Consider the following 26,112-nt stretch of genomic DNA (forward strand, 5'->3'; position numbering starts at 1 on the left):
ATTTTTTTTTTTCCAGAAACGTGCAGGTGTGAGGAGACCGCTTCATGGAAAATCCCTAGGCCTGTGAGTTTAACTCTAGGTCATCAGGCCCTGGGTCATGGAAATTTACCCCTCCTGTTTAAAACCTTAAGGCCCAGTCACACGGCACTTAACGAAGGGTGACGAAGACCTGACGAAACAAGAAATCTGGACCTTCGTTGACTGTTGTTGGCATCGTTTAACCTTCGCGCAGCCTCGTTCCTGCAGGGGGCGCTTCATCAGGATTTTTAAACTGTCGAAAATTTTGAACGAAGGGCATCGAAAACCTCAATTCATCTGTCTCGTTTTGCTGTCATTCTTGATGTTTTTTAAGCGTTTGTGTAGTTTTTGTAAAGTTATTGTTTAATTTGACTTCGTTGGAGCAGCTGAACGTTTTCACACAACGCAGAAGCCGGTTTGTGAGCGTTGAGGCTGCTGCTGCGTTCATGTACATCGGAAATTACAGGGTAAACTCAGCCTGCTTGCTTGGATTTTTTTTGATCTGTGTCGGGGGGCAGCTTCAATGGGCTCAGGCACCTTACATAGGCCAAAATTAATCTTTTGTGTGGATATAATTAATTATTTTGCCACAAGCAACTGTTGAATTTGAAACAACAAAAAAGTTGTGTAATTTCCGACGGTACTTGACTGCAGCAGGAGCTCCTGTGTGCGCTTATTATTTTTATTAAATATAACAATCTGAGTGTAGGAATGACAATCCAGTCCTTCTGTACATGTGGCAACAGGTAGATGAATCAAAATGATATAAAGAGCTGTTCTGGAAGGCAGAATTCACGTTGTGGATCAGTGATCAGCTGATGGAATAACCGCACGTGTGAATCAATGCGCGCGTTCACACGCACTGATTAATTTAATGTTCTGATATATTCAAACATCTTTACACTTATATTTATTCTCCCTTTTGACAGTTTTCTGTTATAAATCAATATATATGACTTAGAACATAATACTGTGATACAGCAGTGACCACGGCGCACTTTTTTTCTTTTTTTTTTTTTCTTTTTAATTGGAGGAAGACGGAGCGCGCAGCATGTCAACAGACAGTGTGGATTCTGATAATGATGGACATGATCCCTCTTTTGTTCTGGACGAGGAACCAGAGCAGGTGGTCCACCGACGTGCGCACAGATCTCCACAGATTCTGTTTGCAGTTTCTCCAGGACTCAGGTGCTGTGAGCTCCATCCCAGTGCCAAGTCCTGGAACGCAGAGACGCAGACACACACTGCTCCAGTTGTGGCTCCAGGTGCGTTTCATTGAGATCGTGAGCTTCGGTTTTATTAATTTCCTCTTTCGTCCCTTTTGCGCTCTTGCTTCGCAGACTGTTCGGTGATAAAAGCTCTTTCATCCACCTTTTCTCAACGAATTGTGACGTTTTTTACTTTTTCCCTTCGTTCAGGAATCGTCGTGTGACTGGGCCATAAGTTTTAATCCAATATTCATTTTCTTCAAAAATTAAGTGCTTTACTCAAATTACACTCTTAAATCCAAATTCTGGTCTTATAGTTCCCTTTAAAGAAAACATACATTTTGCACACAACATATGTCCTCTAAACATCTGTTCACCGTCATTAGAAATAAACAACACCATTTTCTTGCATTTGCATATCATCGTGATAAGTTTATTAGCACATCATCAGTCTTTAGCAAAAAATTACACTACATCACCACACCAAGTTCATGTATGATGGATGGCACATGTGACATAACCTTGTTATCAGTCAGTCGGCCCCCAGAAACACCTTAGAGTATAGCTCCACTTTAAGAGGTATCTTAAATACATTTTTGATGTAGTAACAATAATATGGGTGGGCATTAGTGACTGATGGGCCTGATTAAAATATCAGACCATAGGGCTGAAGGATTTGGAAATTGAGATTTTTCTGACAGATATTTTGCAGTTTGAATTATGATTATAATTTTTGACAGTTGAGCTTGAGTTCAGTATTCAGTATGTACATGTAAACATGGGATTGAGCATTACTTCTTAAGAGAACATTGAAATATTAATTTATTCATTCATTTATTTTCTATACCCACTTACTCCAGTTATGGTAAGGGGGACTCCAGACTTAAGACGCACTTATTTTCCCTTTCGTATGGCTAACACACTGGCATAGTATGCTAGCCTTTTAAATTACCCTTTTAAATTCATTTTATTAGTAAACAGATCTAAACTCTAAAGTCTTTAGCTAAAGTCTGGGTCGTTTAGTGAAGCTTAGGGTTAGTGGCCAGTGATCGCCTTAGTATTTCTTTTGTTTTTCTTGTTGCTTAATCCTGACATTATACCGTATTTGTTTTCTTTCTGCTGCCTGATTCTGTTTTTTTTCTCTCTCTCTCTGTTTGAGGTGCAGCTCCATCCAGAAGTGGGAGTGGGTGTGTTCTTCTGCAGGCCTCCCGTCATGTACACCAGCATGGACTCCCAAAATTTCCTGTATATTTGTATTGCCAATTGTGTCGGTAGCATGGCCAAAGCAGAGGGTCACCCCTTTGAGTCTGGTCTGCTTGAGGTTTCTTCCTCAAATCATCAGATGGAATTTTTCCTTACTATTGTCCTCTGTGTGCTTGGTCTAGGGGTTGGTAAGGTTAGACCTTAATTGTGTAAAGTTCCTTGAGGCAGCTTTGTTGTGATTTGGTGCTATATAAATGAAATGAATTGAAATGGTAACTGGGGAGCTGGCAGTGGTGGGCACAGGTAACCAAAAAGTTAGCTTCGATAACTGGTAATCAGCTGACTGAAAAGTTTTTTTTTTTTAACGCTAAATCGATAAACTGCCTAAAAACTTACTGGAAGTGACAGATAACCGGTAACTTTAAATTTTGCCTGCCATACGCTTTGAGATACTAAGAAGCTGATTTTGAGTTTAAACACTGCCAAAACTTCTGATAGAACCAACAGCGATCACCCGAACAGCCAGTGAGCCAGCGCTTCTGTCTTTGACCACTCTGCCCCCTGCTGTAGGAGAACGTCATTTACCCTGACAGGATACAGTGGTGCCACGATGAGGCAGAGGTCTTGAAATGGAAAGCAGGTTTGAATTATGGTTTTGCTTTAAAAAATAAAATTCTTTCGGATAGAATAACTACATTAATGTAAACTCTTAAAATGTACAAAGTGATATATAATACATCTGTTAATTTTAAAATAATGCACTAATTCTGAAGATTTGAACATTAACACACCAAAGGGATTATGGGTAGACTAAGCCTCCGCTCATACTGATTGGTTGATTCATTCATTCTATGTAAAAACCAACAGAAGTGAGTCAATGTAACGTGTTGGTGTTTACAAATAAATGTGCATTTCTAAAATATGTCATTTTTTTCATTTGTATAAAAAAAAGAGAAATTTTCAAGATCCCACGAGACAGCGCCCAAGCGCATGCGTGATGACATCACAACTCTATCCAGTTAGGGAGACAAGGTTTCTTTCAATAACAAGAACTGTCAAAAAAAAACTTTCTTGTGTGTTGGAATTGTGTGGCGATAGGAATCGCCATTTGAATGCTTGAACAACGATGTCAGTCGTATAAAGAAATCAAATAATAGTGAAAACATGTTCGGTGCGGTGTTACAACAGATCAGTCAGTTGCTCTGTGAGGCGTCATAACATCAAGCCTGGTTCACATGACAAGATAATTAGGCTGATATCGGACTCAATCTTGTCCTTCCGACAATCTTAAGGATGCCCCGACAATCGTGATGACGTAAATATAATCTTATCAGATATTCCTGCCGTGTGTGGTTTGTAAGAGCGCTCTGATCTGCTCAGAAGGACGTGAGGAGCTAAATGTGACATGCAGCCAATCAGAAAGTGAGGTGTTTGACTTGGGAATGTTCGTGTGTACAATCTGTTTGTGTGTGTTGTTTTTACCGTGTGGCTGACACCGCACACTGTACAACTAAACCTGTCAGATCTGTGATTTGTTTTTATCTCCACGTGTGGGGTCTCTCAGGTTTTGGAAACATACAGATAATTTTATAATCCTGCGGTCGACAACGCTGTGATATAACCCATCGCCAGTAGATGGCAGTGTTCTATGAATTTTGACACTGGTTATATCACACGGCCTGAATCACAATTTCGGGCTTCTTCTGGCATTTTTACATAAAACAAACACAATACCAAGGTTTATAAACCCAGAGAATATATTCACGAGAGTTTTAGGCACAATATACCAAGAGTTTAATGCTGTTGTCCGCGTGGAGCCTGATCAGAGTGTCTCAAATGCATTTCTCCTGTCGTGAACTTTTACCCATAATGCACTGCGCACACAGCATGTCCACACTAAAACCTTCAAAAAATTAGTGCATTACTTTAAAACTAAAACATATATTTGATATTTTCACTTTATAAAACTTCAGACATGACGTTAATTTAAATAACTTGTCTGAAATTAGTTTGGTTAAAATTCTAAGCATAAGTTAAAACTCTATGCCTCTGGATGACTTGGGCGCTATTGCCAGCATATTAGTATGGGGTCAAAAGAAATAAGGTTTTTTTTTTTCTTTTCTTTTCTATGATCAGTTCTTCTTTGCCTGCAGAGGATAGAGCAGTTTATTCTGGGACCAGCTCTTCTCTGTTTGTAGAGGATAGAACTGCGCATCTACTACAAAAACTACATCTGCAAAAAATGTTAGCGGCCTAAAAATTATCGGACCAAAACTTATCGGAAGATCATTGGGCCGATGATGGCTAATCCGATAATGAAAACATTATCTTCGATAATTAGCGGTTAGTGGATTAATGGAACTGTGCCCACCACTGGGAGCTGGAGCCTGTACCAGCAGTCATTGGGTGAGAGGTTGGGTACACCCTGGACAGGACTCCAGTCTGTCACAGGCCCACATTATAAACAGACAAAAACATTCACATTTTCACTTGCGATCAACTTAAAATGTCCAGTACACCTAACCTGCATATCTTTGACAGTTCTTGTTATTTTGAATTATGGTTTTGCTTTAAAAAATAAAATTCTTTTGGATAGAATAACTACATTAATGTAAAATTTTAAAATATACAAAGTGATATATAACACATCTGTTAATTTTAAAATAATGCACTAATTCTGAAGATCTGAACATTAACACACCAAAGGGATTATGGGTAGACTAAGCCTCCGCTCATACTGATTGGTTGATTCATTCATTCTATGTAAAAACCAACAGAAGTGAATCAATGTAACGTGTTGGTGTTTACAAATAAATGTGCTTTTCTGCAACAAGACATCCACTCCAGTAATCATCGTTTGTTTTGCAAATAGAAGGCACAAGGTTGAACTACTCAAACAGGGAAGGAAGCTGAAATGCACAAATGTTTATATAAATGAACATCTTACTAAAAATAACACGGACATCGCCAGGAAAGCAAAGCTGCTTAAAAAACAGGGCAAACTAAATTCGGTCTTGGTCACAAACTGTAAGATTTTTATCAAACCGAAGGATGCACATGAAAATGCCACAGAACTGTGCATTAGAAACATGAGTTATTTGGAACGCTTTGAATAAAGATGTTTTGGGTTTTTTTTTGTTTTTGTTTTTGTTTTTTTTCATTTGTTAAGGAACTAATTTTGAGAGACTCTACACTAAAGGTTTACGCCGAAGTTAGTTTTGCTTTATTACTTTTCTCGACCTGTGGATTATGTTTCATTTAATATGACAAACCGAGTTATCGCAACTTACTCCTGCACAGGAGTTCAATTTAAAATTTTTGAAGACACCGAATATAGATTTCATAATATCGAAAATAATATTGATCCTGATTGTTTTGTTTTGTTTTTTTGTGTGAAAATATTACTCATCACTGTAAAGTGATGAGTAAGTTCGTTAGTGACTGATAGGCCTGATTAAAATATCAGACCATAGGGCTGAAGGATTTGGAAATTGAAATTTTTCTGACAGATATTTTGCAGTTTGAATTATGATTATAATTTTTGACAGTTGAGCTTGAGTTCAGTATTCAGTATGTACAGGTAAACATGGGATTGAGCATTACTTCTTAAGAGAACATTGAAATATTAATTTATTCATTCATTTATTTTCTATACCCACTTTCTTCAGTTATGGTAAGGGGGACTCCAGACTTAAGACACACTTATTTTCCCTTTCATATGGCTAGCACACTGGCATAGTATGCTAGCCTTTTAAATTACCCTTTTAAATTCATTTTATTAGTAAACAGATCTAAACTCTAAAGTCTTTATCTAAAGTCTGGGTTGTTTAGTGAAGCTTAGGGTTAGTGGCCGGCGATCGCCTTAGTATTTCTTCTGTTTTTCTTGTTGCTTAATCCTGACATTATATCGTATTTGTTTTCTTTCTGCTGCCTGATTCTGAAAATATTATTCATCACTGTAAATACTTTACTAAAGAACAATTGAAGGATTATTTTTTGACAAATGGGATGTTCTCCATAATACATTTTAATAGAAGAAGTCTTCTCATGAGCTTTTCAAAAATTCAGGACTGCTTAAAATTTTTCTATTATTGAAATTACTGAGACTTGGTTGAACGAGGAGCTGGTTGACTGTCCAGATTGAGGGATGTGATTTTTTTTTTTTTTTTTTTTTTTCCCCACAAATAGGATGGAAAAAAAAGCGGGGCAGTGGCGTGGCACTTTATGTATTTCAAATTATGAAAGTGAAATTATACAAAACATGTAATTTTCTTTGGAAAATATTATGGAATGTGTCACAGTGGAAATTAAATGTGAAAAATCAAAAAACATAATTATAAGCTGTGTTTATAGAGGTCCGAGGTCAAATATAGATATTTTTGTGGATAAATTGACTGAAATGTACAACACAGTTAATAATAATAAGCTTTTATTTATCTGTGGACTTTAATATAGAGTTCCTAAATCCTCATGGTCAGTTACAAATAACAGAATTCAGAAACTGTGTTTTGTATATTGTACCCAGTGATCACACATCCAAATAGGATAACTACGAATACATCAACAATTATTGACAATATATTACCAAATGCTACTGTAGGGAACATAACAGGTAGACTATTCATTAGTGATGTCGGTGATCATTTGCCGGTTTTCGTAGCTTTCAAATCATCAGGTGACAAAAATGAGCAAAAAGGAAACCACAGATCTCAAAAGGAAAATTACTGATGTTACTATTGAGAACCTCAGAAGGAGTTTAATACATCAAGATTGGTGTGACATGTATAGTGAGGATATTGACAAATCCTATGAATTATTTATTTCCAACTTGTATGACAAACATTGCCCGTTTGTGCCAAGAACTGAAAAAAGGCAAAAAAAACTGATAAAACTTGGATTACAAAGGGACTCCAGAATGCATGTAAATAGAAAAAAAATTGTACAAGCACTTTATAAAATTCAGAACAAAAGAAGATGAAAGAAAATGTAAGACATACAAAAACAAATTAACGAACATTATGCGATCGTGTAAGAAGCAGTATTACTGCAATTTATTGGGGAAAAAAATAAAACCAACATTAAAGGCACTTGGAAGATTTTAAATGAAATTATTAAAAAGAAAAAAGTTGTTAAAGATTATCTATCTTATTTTCATACAGATTCTGACAAAATCGTAAAAGAAAATAATGTTATTGCTGATCATTTCAATAATTATTTTGTTCATGTGGGTAAAAACTTATCAAATTCAATTGTATCCTCAAAAACATGCTCTTTGGACAACAGCATAACAATTAATACAACTCTGGATTCAGTGTATATTAAAGAAGCAGATGAAAATGAAATTACGATATTAACATAGTATTAACATAGTTCATAAGCTAAGAGGGAAAAAAAAATCAACTGACAGTGACAACCTTGATATGTTTTTGATTTAAAAAAAATTATTGATTGTATTGTTAAACCCTTGACTTATATTTGTAATTTGTCATTGATGACTGGGAAATTTCCTTTCAAAATGAAAATAGCTAAGCTGATTCCACTATTCAAATCTGGTGACAAACATGTCTTTTCAAACTACAGGCCAAACTCATTGTTACCACAGTTTTCAAAAATTCTGGAAAAGATATTTAACTAAACATCACATACTCAGTGAACAGCAGTATGGTTTTAGAAAAAAATTATACTATTTCACTGGCTTTAATTGATTTTGTTGAACAAGTTACAGATGCAATAGAGAAGAAGAAATACACTGTAGGAGTTTTCTTTGATTTGCAGAAAGCATTTGATACCATAGATCACACTTTACTATTGGACAAATTACAGAAGTACGGTATTAGAGGACTGGCCCTTGATTGGATAGCTAGCTATTTACGCAACAGGTATCATTGTGTCCATTTTTGGGGGACAAATTCTGAATTATTGAGGATTACATGTCGGGTGCCCCAGGGTTCAGTCCTTGGGCCGTTAACTGTTTCTATTGTATATTAATGATATAGGTTTGGTTTCCAAGTCTGTGAGATGTATTTTGTTTGCTGATGATACGACTGTGTTTGGTAGTGGGGATCATTTGGGACAGCTCCTGGAGAGGGAAGTACAAAAATTTAAATACTGGCTTGATTCAAATAAATTATCGCTTCATTTGGGTAAAACAAAACGTATTATATTCGGAAATAAGCCCAGGAACTTAAGTAGAAACGTATTATTGAATGATGCTGATATTGAAATAGCAACCAAAACCAAGTTTCTTGGAGTTTTTATCAATGATAAGTTAAGTTGGAAAACTCATACGAGGGCTGTCCGTAAAGTATAGGTCCTTTTTATTTTTTTCAAAAACTATATGGATTTCATTCATATGTTTTTACGTCAGACATGCTTGAACCCTCGTGCGCATGCGTGAGTTTTTCCACGCCTGTCGGTGACGTCATTCGCCTGTGAGCACTCCTTGTGGGAGGAGTCGTCCAGCCCCTCGTCGGAATTCCTTTGTCTGAGAAGTTGCTGAGAGACTGGCGCTTTGTTTGATCAAAATTTTTTCTAAACCTGTGAGACACATCGAAGTGGACATGGTTCGAAAAATTAAGCTGGTTTTCAGTGAAAATTTTAACAGCTGATGAGAGATTTTGAGGTGATTCTGTCGCTTTAAGGACTTTTCACGGTGCGAGACGTCGCGCAGCGCTCTCAGGCAGCGTCATCAGCCTGTTTCAAGCTTAAAACCTCCACATTTCAGGCTCTATTGATCCAGGACGTCGTGAGAGAACAGAGACGTTTCAGAAGAAGTCGGTTTCAGCATTTTATCCGGATATTCCACTGTTAAAGGAGATTTTTTTAATGAAAGACGTGCGGACGGGTCCGCGCGTCGGGACGCAGCCGACGCGGCGCGGCGGCACAGGAAAAACACCTCCGTGTTGATAACCATTTGTTAAAATCCAGTTGGCTTTTGATGGCTTTCAGTGAAGTGAGTATATGAGAAATTGTTTATCAGCTGGAGATGTTCCAACTTGTCCTTAAGGCTTCCAGCAGAGGTGTTTTTCCTGTGACGGTGCGTCGCGGCGGCTGCAAGCCGACGCTGCAATCCGCCCGCACGTCTTTCATTAAAAAAATCTCCTTTAACAGTGGAATATCCGGATAAAATGCTGAAACCGACTTCTTCTGAAACTTCTCTGTTCTCTCACGACGTCCTGGATCAACAGAGCCTGAAATGTGGAGGTTTTAAGCTTGAAACAGGCTGATGACGCTGCCTGAGAGCGCTGCACGACGTCTCGCACCGTGGGAAGTCCTTAAAGCGACAGAATCACCTCAAAATCTCTCATCAGCTGTTAAAATTTTCACTGAAAACCAGCTTAATTTTTCGAACCATGTCCACTTCGATGTGTCTCACAGGTTTAGAAAAAATTTTGATCAAACAAAGCGCCAGTCTCTCAGCAACTTCTCAGACAAAGGAATTCCGACGAGGGGTTGGACGACTCCTCCCACAAGGAGTGCTCACAGGCGAATGACGTCACCGACAGGCGTGGAAAAACTCACGCATGCGCACGAGGGTTCAAGCATGTCTGACGTAAAAACATATGAATGAAATCCATATAGTTTTGGAAAAAAATAAAAAGGACCTATACTTTACAGACAGTCCTCGTATAAATGATGTTAAATCCAAAATGTCAAAAGTTATCGCGATTCTGTATAAAGCACAATGCTTCCTCTCCCAGCATTGTTTGGTTACACTGTATCATTCATTGCTTGTCCCATACGTGACCTACTGCATTGAGGTTTGGGGAAACACATATAAAGCAAATACAAACCCAATGTTTCTGTTACAAAAGAAAGTAAATAATCATATTGTGAGCCAAAAAACCCACTGTTTTCTTGTTTACACATTTTAAAATTTGAGACTTGGTTGATTATATTACGAGACAGACCATGTATAAAGTTAACAATAAACTCTTGCCTCAACATGTACAGGAACTGCTTAACATGAGGGAGTCCTGTTATCACCCGAGAGGAACATTAGTATTTGACAGCTTAAAGATTCAAACTACTGTAAAAAGTCACTGCATCTCGGTAAAATGTGTTAAAATCTGGAATAACTGTTCTGATAGTATTAAATTATGTGATACTTTGGCTGGCTTGAAAAGACTTTATAAAAACAAATTACTTATTATAATACGATAAATTAGGTTAACTGACTTTGTTACTGTTCTTCTGTTTTATCTGTGAGAGACATAATCTAAAAAAATCCGGAAATCACAATGTATAATTTTTTTAAATAATTTATTTGTATGTTACTGCTGCAAATAAATATTTTAACACCTGTGAAAATCAATGTTAATATTTGGTACAGTAGCCTTTGTTTGCAATTACAGAGGTCAAACGTTTCCTGTAGTTTTTCACCAGGTTTGCACACACTGCAGCAGGGATTTTGGTCCACTCCTCCATACAGATCTTCTCCAAATCTTTCAGGTTTGGAGTTTCAGCTCCCTCCAAAAGATTTTCTATTGAGTTCAGCTCTGGAGACTGGCCAGGCCACTCCAGGACCTTGAAATGCTTCTTCCGGAGCCCCTCCTTAGTTGCCCTGGCTGTGTGTTTGGGGTCATTATCATGCTGGAAGACCCAGCCATGACCCATCTTCAATGCTCTTACTGAGGGAAGGAGGTTGTTTGCCAAAATCTCGCAATACATGACCCCATCCATCCTCCCTTCAATACGGTGCAGTCGTCCTGTCCCCTTTGCAGAAGAGCACCCCCAGAGTAGGATGTTTCCACCCCCATGCTTAACGGTTGGGATGGTTTTCTTGGGGTTGTTCTCATCCTCTAAACATCGTAAGTGGAGTTGATTCCAAAAAGCTCTATTCTGGTCTCATCTGACCACATGACCTTCTCCCATGCCTGGTGAACTTCAAACGGGCCTGGACATGCGCTGGCTTGAGCAGGGGAACCTTGCTGCCCTGCAGGGTTTTAAACCATGACATCATCATGTTACTAATATAATCTTTGTGACTGTGGTCCCAGCTCTCTTCAGGTCATTGACCAGGTCCTCCTGTGTAGTTCTGAGCTTTCTCAGAATCATCCTTACCCCACAAAGTGAGATCTTGCATGGAATCCCAGACCGAGGGAGATTGACAGTCATCTTCTGTTTCTTCCACTTTCTAATAAATAATCATAACAGTTGTTTTTTCTACCAAGCTGCTTGCCTGTTGTCCTGTAGTCTATCCCAGCCTTGTGCAGGTCTACAGTTTTGTCCCTGGTGTCCTTAGACAGCTCTGTGGTCTTGGCTATGGTGGACAGGTTGGAGTGTGTGTGAACAGATGTCTTTTATACAGGTAACAAGTTCAAACAGGTGCAATTAATACAGGTAAAGAGTGCAGAATAAGAGAGCTTCTTAAAGAAAAATTAACAGGTCTGTGAGAGCCAGAATTCTTGCTGGTTGGTAGGGGTTCAAATACTTATTTGCAGCAGTAACATACAAATAAATTATTAAAAAAAAATCATACATTATGATTTCTGGATTTTTTTTTTTTTTTTTTTTTTTAAAAGATTATGTCTCTCACAGTCGACATGCACCTAAGATGAAAATTTCAGACCCCTCCATGATTTCTAATTGGGAGAACTTGCAAAATCGCAGGGTATTCAAATACGTATTTTCCTCACTGTAGCAACTGGTGAAGGGGCGGGACATTTATAAGCTTTTGCTTCAGCCTACATACACCCTTTCGGCCGCACAGAACTGAGAAATTGATTGAGTTTTTGTTTTATAAGAGATTCTTTTGTTAAGTGTGTGTGTGTGTGTGTGTGTGTGTGTGTGTGTGTGTGTGTGTGTGTGTGTGTGTGTGTGTGTGTGTGTGTGTGTGTGTGTGTAACAATTTCAATACGTTGTTTTTCTTTGAACCTCCTACTCTGCCTAGTTTGCATCAAACCCATGTGCTTAACATTGGAGTTAATTTGATTGGAGGGAGTTCCCTGGGTGAAACTCCCAGGGTGGTGTCAGAAGTCCGACCGATCATGTGTGTTCATGATTTTTAATTGCGTCACGATTAAAAAGAACTCATCCGCTTTCCCACATATGGAAAAGCCAGAATTTTGTTTTGTAAGTGTATCTTTAAAAAATAAAATGGATGAAATTCCTAGGGTTCCCAGAACTTTGGAATGCCACTGTGTATATATGTTTAGATGAATATGGCTTTGATTTATTCTGACATTATATGTATTTAATTTAGATTCCTTTGTAATGTACATGTACATCTTAAAATGCACCTGGGTGTTTTGGGTTGCTTCTTTCTTTGCTTCCTTGTTTCCTGATTTTAACACTCTTGATTAATGTGTTTTACCACAGGCTTGAAACGGACCACATCCATCCAGACTGAGCCCAGTTTATGGTACCCCTTCCCTGCCCCTTTCCCCTCAGCCCAGCAGGCTGCATCCAACAGTTCTCTGACATCGTCTCCCACCTCATTAATTTACCACATTGATCAGACAACCTCACACCGCGAGGACTGGACAGGAGACCCAGAGGTTTCCCGGCTGGAGCTCGAATCGGTTCCTGGCAATGCCTCAGGTAACAAAGACAACACAGGCAGTGAAACTGTACTACATAATAAGAAGCAGAGGAGCACTCGACAAAGCACACAGATTTTTCTCAGCCAAAGCTTAAAACCCCAGTCTTGCAGTGATTTTTTATTTATTTATTTATTTAATTTATTTTAAATAACTTGGTTTTAACATTCTATTCTTGTTCAAAATACGACCACAGGAACATTGTTGCTGTGCTACAAGGGGATATTGATAACTTTTGAGTCTGACTCAGAAAAAGCAGTTCATGGTTCTCTATTTTTTGCATTCTGAGAAACCAACATTTCTTGAGAATGTGTGAAGTTTTGACTCACTGGGTGCAGTGTTGAGAAATGCTGGTTTCTCAGAATAAGGCCTTGTCACACCTTGATGATTTAGCCTGCGTATGCTGACCGTATTAAAAACGCTGGAATACGCGGGTGTACATCTAATAAGATGGAGAACCATGCCCTTTTATTTCTGGGTCAGGCTCAAAACTTTCCAAGCGCCCTTTGTACTTTGTCTCGTTTCCACCGAGTGGTCCGGGTCGGTATGGTACAGCTCAACACAGTTAAGTCTTGTTGGGCTTGCATTTCCACCACCAGTAGTATCTTTTGTCTGGTAGGCGAAGCATGGTAGACGTTGACATACACATCATCGAGAGATCGTATGCTGTCGCACGGCCATGCCCCTCCACATGGAGTCCGCACAGTGTAATTTAATTTTCTCTCTCTCTCTCTCTCTCTCTCTCTCTCTCTCTCTCTCTCTCTCTCTATATATATATATATATATATATATATATATATATATATATATATACACACACACACACATGCAGCACTTTTGGTCCTATTTTGTATGAGATGAACTCAAAGATCTAAAACGTTTTCCACATACACAATATCACAATTTCCCTCAAATATTGTTCACAAACCAGTCTAAACCTGTGATAGTGAGCACTTCTCCTTTGCTGAGATAATCCATCCCACCTCACAGGTGTGCCATATCAAGATGCTGATTAGACACCATGATTAGTGCACAGGTGTGCCTTAGACTGCCCACAATAAAAGGCCACTCTGAAAGGTGCAGTTTTATCACACAGCACAATGCCACAGATGTCGCAAGATTTGAGGGAGCGTGCAGTTGGCATGCTGACAGCAGGAATGTCAACCAGAGCTGTTGCTCGTGTATTGAATGTTCATTTCTCTACCATAAGCCGTCTCCAAAGGCGTTTCAGAGAATTTGGCATTGCATCCAACCAGCCTTACAACCGCAGACCACGTGTAACCACACCAGCCCAGGACCTCCACATCCAGCATGTTCACCTCCAAGATCGTCTGAGACCAGCCACTCGGACAGCTGCTGAAACAATCTTTTTGCATAACCAAAGAATTTCTGCACAAACTGTCAGAAACCGTCTCAGGAAGCTCATCTGCATGCTCGTCGTCCTCATCGGGGTCTCGACCTGACTCCAGTTCGTCGTCGTAACCGACTTGAGTGGGCAAATGCTCACATTCGCTGGCGTTTGGCACGTTGGAGAGGTGTTCTCTTCACGGATGAATCCCGCTTCACACTGTCCAGGGCAGATGGCAGACAGCGTGTGTGGCGTCGTGTGGGTGAGCGGTTTTCTGATGTCAGTGTTGTGGATCGAGTGGCCCGTGGTGGCAGTGGGGTTATGATATGGGCAGGCGTCTGTTATGGACGAAGAACACAGGTGCATTTTATTGATGGCATTTTGAATGCACAGAGATACCGTGACGAGATCCTGAGGCCCATTGTTGTGCCATACATCCAAGAACATCACCTCATGTTGCAGCAGGATAATGCACGGCCCCATGTTGTAAGGATCTGTACACAATTCTTGGAAGCTGAAAATGTCCCAGTTCTTGGCCGGCATACTCACCGGACATGTCACCCATTGAGCATGTTTGGGATGCTCTGGACCGGCGTATATGACAGCGTGTACCAGTTCCTGCCAATAGCAACTTCGCACAGCCATTGAAGAGGAGTGGACCAACATTCCACAGGCCACAATTGACAACCTGATCAACTCTATGCGAAGGATATGTGTTGCACTGCATGAGGCAAAAGGTGGTCACACCAGATACTGACTGGTATCCCCCCCCAATAAAACAAAACTGCACCTTTCAGAGTGGCCTTTTATTGTGGACAGTCTAAGGCACACCTGTGCACTAATCATGGTGTCTAATCAGCATCTTGATATGGCACACCTGTGAGGTGGGATGGATTATCTCAGTAAAGGAGAAGTGCTCACTATCACAGATTTAGACTGGTTTGTGAACAGTATTTGAGGGAAATGGTGATATTGTGTATGTGGAAAACGTTTTAGATCTTTGAGTTCATCTCATACAAAATGGAAGCAAAACCAAAAGTGTTGCGTTTATATTTTTGTTGAGTGTGTGTGTGTGTGTCTGTGTGTGTATGTATATATCTATATGTGTATATATATATATAATTTTATTTTATTTTATTTTTTGTCTTGATCAGTCATGGGATATATTTTCATCAAGAGCAGAGTACTGAAGAGACAATACATGGCTGTGGTGGATGCTGGCATAAATAAATGGAGCACTGTGACACTTTTAACGTACTGTGTTTTTCTTGTTGGAGGGACAAAGTGCCGACATCCTCTGGTTCACAGAGGGACTAATTTAAAAACACTGTTTATTCAACCGTGATAAGGAAAAGTAGGGTTTGTGCCGATCCGATCCGTTATCAGTATCAGCTTCTGGTACCAACATAATTCATGGATCGGAGTTGTCTGATCCAGGGCCCATCTGTGTGTGTGCCCAAAGTCTTGCTGGCTGCTGTGCTCTGCTGCTGCGGTGTGCAGGGGATGGGGGATGGGGTGTCTGCAGTTTCCACCAGAGCACTAATGCTGGTTGCTCTGACTTTTAACAGGAGGAAGGCTCCAACAATTTACCCAGACTGACTTCAAATATGAGTAAATTAAGTAGTTTTATTTATTTATTATATATTTTTGTGGTTTGAGGTAGTGTTGTCTTTTCTCTATAAAGTCTGTGCTTTTTTCCAAGACCTTCTGTTTTTTTTGTCTTTTTTTCATCAATTAAAACTTGACTGATTTATTGATTTTATTTTTATTTATTTATTTATTTTCCTCACGGGGGCACCCCAAAAATTGCAAGCAAATACATGTAATGTTTGAGGAAAAAGTGGATTTCTGCCTTTCCAAAATGCCACAAAAACTGCCAAAAAATAAATAAAAGTGCTTCATTCTTTCACCGCAGTCGGCCTGCTCTGTGTAAGCCTGATACCCTCAGATCTCAGAAGGGCATCCGGCGTAAAACTTGTGCCAATTACCAATGCGGATCTGGTTGTATCCGCTGTGGCGACCCCGAACAAAAGCGGGAGCAGCTGAATGAACAACAACAACAACAACTTCATTCTTTCACCAAAACATCAGATCTCAGGTTGCATCTTAGATGTACCTTCTGGCAAATTGTAGCTGGACTTTCAGGTCTTCTTTTTAAGAAAATCCTCCTCTATACCACTTCATCATGAAGCTTTATAGCTGGGAATACAAAATATCCTCATATAAAATCAATAATAATGATAATAATATTAAAACAAACAGAGCTCGGGTATTGGTATGGGCAGATATCCAAATTCAGGTATTGGGATTGGATTGGAAGTGAAAAAATGTGGATCATGCATCCCTAAATTAAAGTATTTCCAGACATCGTATTCCAAAAATAAAGGTATCTTAAGTGGATAACAGTTTTCGTCAGGCTGTGATGATGAATCTGACTGAAACGACTTAACTGTTAAGCTCAAGACGTTATCGTTACTCAGTGTGTGAATGGTTTTAATATTTGAAACAGTACGAGGTCTGTGATTTAAAAAAAAAAAGCGGTCCTTTTTATTTTTTTCAAAAAATAAATGGATTTGATTAATATGTTTTTACGTCAGACAAGCTTGAACCCTCGTGCGCATGCGTGAGTTTTGTCATGCCTGTTGGTGACGTCATTCGCCTGTGGGCAGGCTTTGAGTGAGGTGTGGACTCCCCCTCCCGTCGGAATCTCTTTGTCTGAGAAGCTGCAGGGAGACGGCGCGCGTTGCTTTATCAAATTTTTTCAGGACCGGTGAGGGATATCCGTGTGGACACTATTCGAGAAATTCAGCTGGTTTTCGGTGTAAAGTTTAACGGCTGATGAGAGATTGTGGAATTTCTTTCGCTTTAAGCACAGCCCACAAAGTGGATCGGCGTGGCGCAGTCGGAGGTGGCGTCCGTCTGGCTGTTTCGAGCTGAAAACATCCTAATTTAAAGCTCTGTTCACCCAGGACGTCGTCAGAGAACAGAGAAGTTTCAGAAGAAGCCGGCATCAGGAGTTTACCCGGACATTCCACTGTTAAAGGCGATTTTGTAATGAAAGAACGTGCGGACGAATTTGCCGAGTCGGATCCGTGACGACGTGGCAAATCTGTCTGCGCCGCGACATGAAAAACACCTCCGTGTTGAAAACCATTTGTAAAATTCAGGCGGCTTTTGATGGCTTTCAACAAGTGAGTATCTGAGAAATTGTTTAACAGCTTGGGCATGTTCCAACTTGTCCGTTAAGGTTTCCAATGGAGGTGTTTTTCCTGTCGCGACCCCCCGCAGTCGGGTCCGGCCCGACATGCGAATCTGCCCGCACGTTCTTTCATTACAAAATCTCCTTTAACAGTGGAATGTCTGGATAAACTCCTGATCCCGAATTCTTCTGAAAGTTCTCTGTTATCTCACGACGTCTTGGGTCCACAGGGCCTGAAATTAGGACGTTTTCAGCTTGAAACAGCGAGACGACACCGCCTCGGAGCGCAGATCGCCGTCAGGTGCCGTGGGCCGTCCTTACGGCGACAGTAAAACTCCAAAATCTCTCATCAGCCGTTAAAATTCTCACCAAAAACCAGTTGAATTTATCGAATGGTGTCCACTCAGTTGTGCCTTACAGGTTTTGAAAAAATTTTTATCAAACAAAGCAGCAGTCTCTGAGCCATTCCTAAACAATGAAAAAATCGATGAGAGGGTGGGCCACTCCTCACTCAAAGACTGCCCACAGGCGAATGACGTAACCGACAGGCGTGAAAAAAACTCTCGCATGCCCACAAGGGTTCAAGCATGTCTGATGTAATCACACGTGATTCAAATCCATATAGTTTTTGTATAAGTTGGAACCAGAGGTGTAAAACTCCGGATTCAGAAAGTAAACGTCCAGCCACATATTTGTTCCATCTTCCTAATAAACCAGTTGATTCAGCTCTTCAGGCGGGTGGATGAGCTAATTATTGAGATCACCTGTTTTAGGTGCACAAGTAGAAGCAACACATGGGAGGGTTTTTAACTTTCTGAAGCTGGACTTTTACACCTCTGGTTGGAACTGTATGGCTGGTCACATGAGGACTGTAGCTTTAGCTTTTGCTGAGCCAATCAATGGACAGCAGTAGGTTAGTGTCTCACTTTAGTAGCGAGTTCATTATTTTGGTATCCTAAGCAAAGGGTGCTGAAAAGTGGTACGTTATGGATCTGTTTTTTTTTTTTTTTTTTTTTTTTTTTTTGGTACCCGTCCCTAAATCTGGATGTGGAAACACACATCCGTACCGACCTGGACCGCTTGGTGGAAATGGTGTTTTTGTTTTTTTGTTTTTTTATTTAAACCCATTGGTACCTTTGTCATGTCATTGAAACAAAAGCTGGCAGTTGATTATTCTATCATCCTGCTGAATTTTATCTGACCTTTGCAAAATGTTTAGTAGAACAGTAGGGTGGACTGGTGACATTAGTTTTCTTTATTTCCTTCCTTGTCTGTCTTTTTTTTTTTCCTTCCTGCCTTCCCATGTTGTACAATTCATCAAACTGAATCAGCTTTGCAGCGTTTTTGCCATTGTTGTCCAACATTACCTCTGCCACAGAGCGCCATGTTGTGTTTTTACCCTGATGTTTGTTGGTTGTTTTGTGAGCAGCAACACTTTGTAGCTAATGGATCATTTAGGTTTCAGACAAGTTATTTTAACGTTGTGAGCTCAGATGTTTTCAGTCTTGGTGGAGCGGTTCAGTCTAAAGTGAGCCGTTTTCTCTTTGTTCATTTTTCTCTTGTCTTACAGCCCAGCGTCAGTGGGATGGAGCCTCCCTTTGGGGACGCCTTTCAGAACTATTCCTTTGCTGATCAGGCCCTGACCAGTACGGAGCTCCTTGCTACAAGCTCTGATCCAGATTTCATGTATGAACTGGTGAGTAGCTTCATATATTTCTGCAATCTAGAATCCAATAAATTGTACAACAGGGCAGCCAGTCTCGTTTGAACCCTGCGTGATATTGCGGGATTTGACCACTTATGGGAACAGCCGCTCCCGTTGTGCAGTGTATACACAGTGTAACTTCACATGGGAAAATGGTGTACTGTTTTGTTTTCGGCTTCAGTCACCGAAGCAGTAGTGAAAAGTGAAGTTTTTTTTTTTTGTTGTTGTTCCCAGTGGAGAAGGAAAGACGAGGCAAGCGTGAGAGGTTGTGTCGCTAGCTGTGTTCTCTCGCCTGTACAAAGGTTTGAGCTCTGGGTCATAAACAAACCACAACACATGTCCACTTTCCACCACATCATCACTTTTTCTTTGCATTTTCACCTTGTTTGCATGTACTTTGCCCAAAAACTCAGAGAAAGTACCGTGTTTCTGATCCCAGAAGTAGAGAAATTACATTGCATGCGTCATATTTGACCCATTTAGTGCCCACCCTCAAACGAGACTGTGCTGCCCAGTTATTTGACTATATACATACTCACTCACTCACACACACAGCCAGGTATTGGGCCTTTGTAGACATCCGCTGAGTCTTTGTTTTGAATCAGGTACATTGCATCTAAATTAAGTGCTTACTGATTGAAGGCCCCCTGCCTATTCTCCATATAATATGGCATTTTATCAGGAAGGATGTCCAGTGTAATGCCAAATCAACATGCAGCGCCACCCTGGATCTGCTGTGACAACCCCAAGTGAAACTTACATTGAACCTCGCCAACCAAAATTCACTCACTCATTTATCTTCAACCGCTTACTCCAGTTAAGGGTCACTGGGGGCTGGAGCCTATCCCAGCAGTCATAGGGCGTGAGGCGGGGTCTACTCTGGACAGGACGGCAGTCTGTCGCAGGCCCACATGTAGAGAAACAAACACATTCACACGCACACCCATGGACAATTTAAAGTTTCCGTGTCACCTAACCTGCATGTCTTGGGAAGTGTGAGGAAGCCGGAGCACCTGGAGGGAACTCCAGGTGTGTGTGTGTGTGTGTGTGTGTGTGCGTGTGTGTGTGTGCGTGCGTGCGTGCACAGGATAATGCAAAAACAGCCAGGGGGAATATTATGTTGATGGATATTCATAGTGGCTAAAGTTTGGAGTAGTTTGGTCAAAGGTAAAGGTCAAGGAAAACGTTTTTTCCTTTTTGTTGTTGTTTATATATCTATATCTCAACACCAAAGAAGCCTATATGTATCAAGCATGGTGAGAATATTACATGGATAGATATCTAGGGGTGACTAAATTTTGGAGTAGTTTAGTAAAAGGTAAAAGAAACAACTTTGTTTTTATATCTCAGCAGCCAAGAAGTCTAGATGGATGATCTGAATAATAGGTTGTTCAGCAAAATATTTGTGATTAAATGGTATAAGTGATTTCATAATGAAGTCACACAGAAGTCATATGATGAAGTCATACATAATCCAAAACACCATTACAGACATGAGTATATTGACTTGTGCATTTACGTCATTGTGTGTGGAGCATGCAGGGTATACATCAGCCCTCTGATGCCTTTCATTTTGTTCATGTACGTACTTTTAAAAGTGGGTCATTGCCATAAGGTGTTTAAAAGATGCATGGATTTGAATTGCATTTGAATAAAGATATTGTATTTTTGTTGTGTTATCACTAACACTTTTATGAATTCAGCTCAGGTAACAGAATGACATTTACAGTTGAGTGACCTGTTGCTGAATTGTTTAGCAGCCAAGTGACAAATCTGAGCTCACAAGAGGTTGATGAGATTTGAATTTAAACAGGCAGCTGGATGCAAATCGGAGATGCTCACCTGTCACCACTTTTTTTTAAATCAATATTTTGTTTTAAAGTGTAGGTGATACCAGAAAATGTGCACAAATAATTACTAAAAAATGATGAAATGTTGATATTTTAAAAAATCCTGAACCATAAAAGTCGATAAGTGCGCAGGTGAAGGCTAAACAACAGCTGTCTGAAGCCTGCGCTCTATTTCAGCCTTCAGCCACGTTCATATTGTTGCTACATCATCACAAGAACGGCACCTGCTGATTCAAGCCCAAATCAATTGTAAACACAGCGGAGGTCGAGCTGTTGATAGGATCCCAAAAGTTTAATATTAGGCTGCTTTTTCCATTCCACAAACGGCTTCCATGCCTTCATACAACCCCAATTCCAATGAAGTTGGGACATTGTGTAAAATGTAAATGAAAACAGAACACAATGATTAGCAAATCCTCTTCAACCTATATTCAATTGAATACACTACAAAGACAAGATATTTAATGTTCAAACTGATAAACTTTATTGTGTTTGTGCAAATATTTGCTCATTTTGAAATGGATGCCTGCAACACATTTCAAAAAAGCTGGAACAGTGGTATGAAAAGTGTGCTGTGGTCTGATGAGTCCACCTTTCAAATTGTTTTTGGAAATCATGGACGTCGTGTCCTTTGGACAAAAGAGGAAAAAGACCATTCAGATTGTTACCAGCGCCAAGTTCAAAAGCCAGCATCTGTGATGGTATGGGGGTGTGTTAGTGCCCCATGGGCATGGGCAGCCTACACATCTGTGATGGCACCATCAATGCTGAAAGGTACATCCAGGTTTTGGAGCAACACATGCTGCCATCCAAGCAACATCTTTTTCAGGGATGTCCCTGTTTATTTCAGCAAGACAATGCCAAGCCACATGCTGCATGTGTTACATATGGATATATATATATATATATATATATATATATATATATATATATATATTCATTGTCTTTATGCATTGACTCCAATCAAGGGTCACAGGATGCTGGAGCCTATCCTAGCAGTCATAGGCTGAGAGGCGGGGCACACCCTGGGCAGGATGCTGTTCTGTCATAGGACCACATATAGATAGGCAAACTCATTCACACTTGCACTCACACCTACGGTCAAGTTAACATTTCCAGTTCACCTAACCAGCATGTCTTTGGAAGTGGGAGGAGGCTGGAGCACCTGGAGGGAAGCCACGCGAGCTTTGGAGAACATGCCAACTCCACACAGAAAGGACCAGGTGGGAAGCGATCCCAGGACGTTGTTGCTGTGAGACACCAGTGCCAACCGTCAAGCTACCGTGCCGCCTTATACACATTCATGTGAAATTCAATTTCTTCTGTGATGTAATGCAGTGACTACTACAAACCACTTGTTTGTTCTCTCAACTTCAGACCCAGTTTGGTTTTGCATTTAATGATCTGGATATGTATCTTCAGAGATGACATTATGCGATGACCCACAAAGAATGGGACAGAATCAGAAACACTGACAGGGGTCAAAATAGTACGTGCATGTGCTAGTTTGTGCACATATTATTTGAGCGGTGCACGTAATTTTAGACTGCACTAGCACTGGTGCAAGTAACTTTGTCCGAGTTTTATCAACTATAAGCACCAGTAGAATGAACCAATAAAGGAATAAATGAAAAAAAAACAATTTCCAGTGTGTCTTCGTCTTCCCTGCGTTTTCTGACTCTCACACACAGAGCAAGTTGCTGTGCTCTATTTGTTGTGGAAAGCTGACAAACGTCGCCAGCGGCGCCGTCCCTGGGTTCACAACATCCTCATGAGACGTTCCCAATTTGGGGAGTTTCATTATTTCCTGCAGGAGCTGCAACAAATAACTGGAGCTGCAGGAGTTCCAGTTTGAGGACCTCCTGTCCCATTCGCGTGCTCACATGTAAACAAAGAAAAGAAAGAAAAAAAAAAAACTGGCTGCCGCTGCGGTTCCTCTCTCTCCTCTCAAACTCTGTCATCATTGTGTTATAAACCAGTGACCATTTGTTTTATTATACATCTGTGTAGTTAATAAAATTACCTTCACGGACGATTAGTTCACGCGTGCGCGTGAAAAAAAAAAACTGGCTGCCGCTGCGGTTCCTTGACAGAACCCGGGAGAGGTCACTTAAAGTGATATTTTTTTCTGGCCATGATAATTTGTGCACACGTTTTCCTTTAATTGAGCCCATGAATTAATAAAACGTGCTCTCAAATTAGTAAAACGTGCGCATGTTTTCCTAGCCATGATAATTCGTGTGCACGTTTTAATGGCCATAATCATTCGTGCGCACGTTTTCCTTTAATTGAACCCTCAAATTAATAAAACGTGCACACATTTTCCTTTCATTCAAAATGAACTCCATAATATGACCTAAATTGTCATCCTTACAACGGGGAGACGCTTCGCCCTCAGCATTATTTTTAATGTGCTTAAACTCCAGATGATGCCATACTGGGTAGCAAGAGTTCGCTATATGTCCTTGTGCGCCCAAACCATGATGATATACCCTGACCAGATCCATTTCTAATGGGGAAATGTATTACACTGTCTCCTGGTTTGTTGGCTAATAGCCAACATTTATGTGTCAAGACAATATTGAGTGCACATTTTACAAATTGTGGCCACATTTAAGTAGATTGTGCCCTTGTTTTACTCAAACGATGCTTAAAACGTGCGCACAATATAATAAAACGTGCGCACATTCTCTCCACATGCAAAACATTTTGCGATGACACTTCCAGGGCTCCGTAGTTCCTCGCTCTCTCTCCCCTCAAGCTATCATAATTGTTAGAAACCAGTCACCATTTGTTTTATTATACATCTATGTAGTTAATAAATAAAATAATCTTCACGGACGATTCGTTCGCACGCGCACGTGGAAAAAAAACTGTCTGCTGCTGCTGCTCTCCCCTCAAACTCTCCCCAGAGAGGAAGAGTCTCACACATCAGAGGAGGAGTTTTAAGGTTGATAAAGACTGACTTTTGGTTGTGCAAGTAACTTTTTTTGGTGCAAGTAATTTTTTGTTACTAGCACCAGTGCAAGTAGGTTAGAAAATATATTTCGACCCCTGACTGATCTTCAGACAGTGGCGGCTGGTGTGCCAATCGATTTCCCTGCCTAGTCCAGTACAGGCATTCAAATGAACAGTCGGAAAATTGCTACAATTCTACAATAATCATTTCATGTCCTTCTCAAAATCAGCAGTTTCACAGATAAAGTTAACCATTTACAGCTATACAGTTGTATGTAAAAGTTTGGGCACCCCTGATAATTTTCATGGTTTTCCTTTGTAAGTCATTGGTTGTCTGGATCAGAAATTTCAGTTAAATATACCATATAGCAGATGAACACACTGATATTTGAGAAGTGAAATGATGTTTCTAGTATTTCCAGAAAGTGTGCAATAATTATTTAAACAAAATTAGGCAGGTGCATAAATTTGGACACCCTTGTCATTTTATTGATTTGAATACATTTAGCACTAATTATTGGAAAACAAAATTGGTTTTGTAAGCTCATTGACCCTTGACCTCCTTACACAGGTGAATACAATCATGAGAAATGGTATTTGCAAATGTTTCTCCTCTTTGCATCTCTTCTAATGAGTGGCAACATGGGAGCCTCTAAACAACTCTCAAATGACCTCAAAACAAAGATTGTTCAACATCATGGTTTATGAGAAGGATTTAAAAAACTAGAGATTTCAGCTGTCAGTTTCCACTGTGAGGAACATAGTGAGGAAATGGAAGACCGCAGGCACAGTACTAGTTAAGGCCCAAAGTGGCAGGCCAAGAAAAATCTCAGATAAGCTGAAGTGAAGGATGGTGAGAAGAGTCATAGTCCACCCACAGACCTGCTCCAAAGACCTACAACATGATCTTGCTGTAGATAGTGTCTCTGTGCATCTTTCAACTATACAGCGCAGTTTGCACATGCACAAACACTTCTCAAAATCTACTAAGGCATTCATGCAGAGGAACAAATACAACGTTCTGGAATGGCCATCTCTGTCCCCAGACCTCAATATTATTGAAAATCTGTGGTGTGATTTTTAAGAGGGCTGTCCACCCTCGGAAACCAACAACTGAACTGGAGATGTTTTGTAAAGAAGAATGGTCCAAAATACCTTCAAACAGATTCCAGACTCTCATTGGAAGCTACAGGAAGCGTTTAGAGGCTGTTATTTCTGCAGAAGGAGGATCTACTAAATATTGATGTTTTTTTTTTGGTTTGTTTTTTCTGTTGCGGTGTCCAAATTTATGCACCTGCCTAATTTTTTTTAAAGAATTATTGCACACTTCCTGTAAATCCTATAAACTTCGTTTCACTTCTCAAATATCACTGTGTTTGTCTGCTATATGATATATTTAACTGAAATTGCTGATCCAAACAACCAATGATTTATAAAGGAAAATCATGGAAATAATCAAGGGTGCCCAAAATTTTACATATAACTGTATTCGGCCTCATTTATACTTTGGAAAGGAACAATACAACACTCAAGTTCTTGAACAAGGAACATTTCACCATTTGACACCAATTACACATATAGTACACCATACTGTACTGCACTCCCATTATCTTCAGCCAAACAGCTCCTGGGTTTCACAGTGACACCCCCTCAATAGAATAGAAAATATCTGCAAATTTAGGCTCTTTCGAAATATGGAAAAATTCCTCAATTGACATTTCACTTTATTTTCCTTTATATAGTGCCAAATCACAACAGAGTTGCCTCAAGGCGCTTCAAACAGGTAAGGTCTAATCTTACCAACCCCCAGAGCAACAGTGGTAAGGAAAAACTCCCTCTGAGGAAGAAACCTCAAGCAGACCAGACTCAAAGGGGTGACCCTCTGCTTGGGCCATGCTACAAACATAAATTACAGAACAATTCATGGACAAATACAACCCCTGGCAATAATTATGGAATCACCGGCCTCGGAGGATGTTCATTCAGTTTTTTAATTTTGTAGAAAAAAAGCAGATCACAGACATGACACAAAAGTAAAGTAATTTCAAATGCCAACTTTCTGGCTTTAAGAAACACTATAAG

The 26,112-nt window shown here is 40.0% G+C and overlaps 1 protein-coding gene across 1 annotated transcript in view; it reads left to right on the top strand.

The window, feature by feature from the left end:
• crebrf (creb3 regulatory factor) overlaps nucleotides 1-26,112 on the top strand; it is a 69,634-nt gene that overhangs the window by 12,762 nt on the left and 30,760 nt on the right. Inside the window, exons 2-3 of the mRNA XM_034178125.1 lie at nucleotides 12,750-12,971; nucleotides 19,088-19,213. Coding sequence (XP_034034016.1) covers nucleotides 12,963-12,971; nucleotides 19,088-19,213 — 135 coding nt within the window. The 5' untranslated portion in view covers nucleotides 12,750-12,962. The remainder of the gene's footprint in view (nucleotides 1-12,749; nucleotides 12,972-19,087; nucleotides 19,214-26,112) is intronic.

The sequence above is a fragment of the Thalassophryne amazonica genome, chromosome 9, assembly GCF_902500255.1.
Source record: "Thalassophryne amazonica chromosome 9, fThaAma1.1, whole genome shotgun sequence".
In the NCBI taxonomy this organism is placed as follows: Eukaryota; Metazoa; Chordata; class Actinopteri; order Batrachoidiformes; family Batrachoididae; genus Thalassophryne; species Thalassophryne amazonica.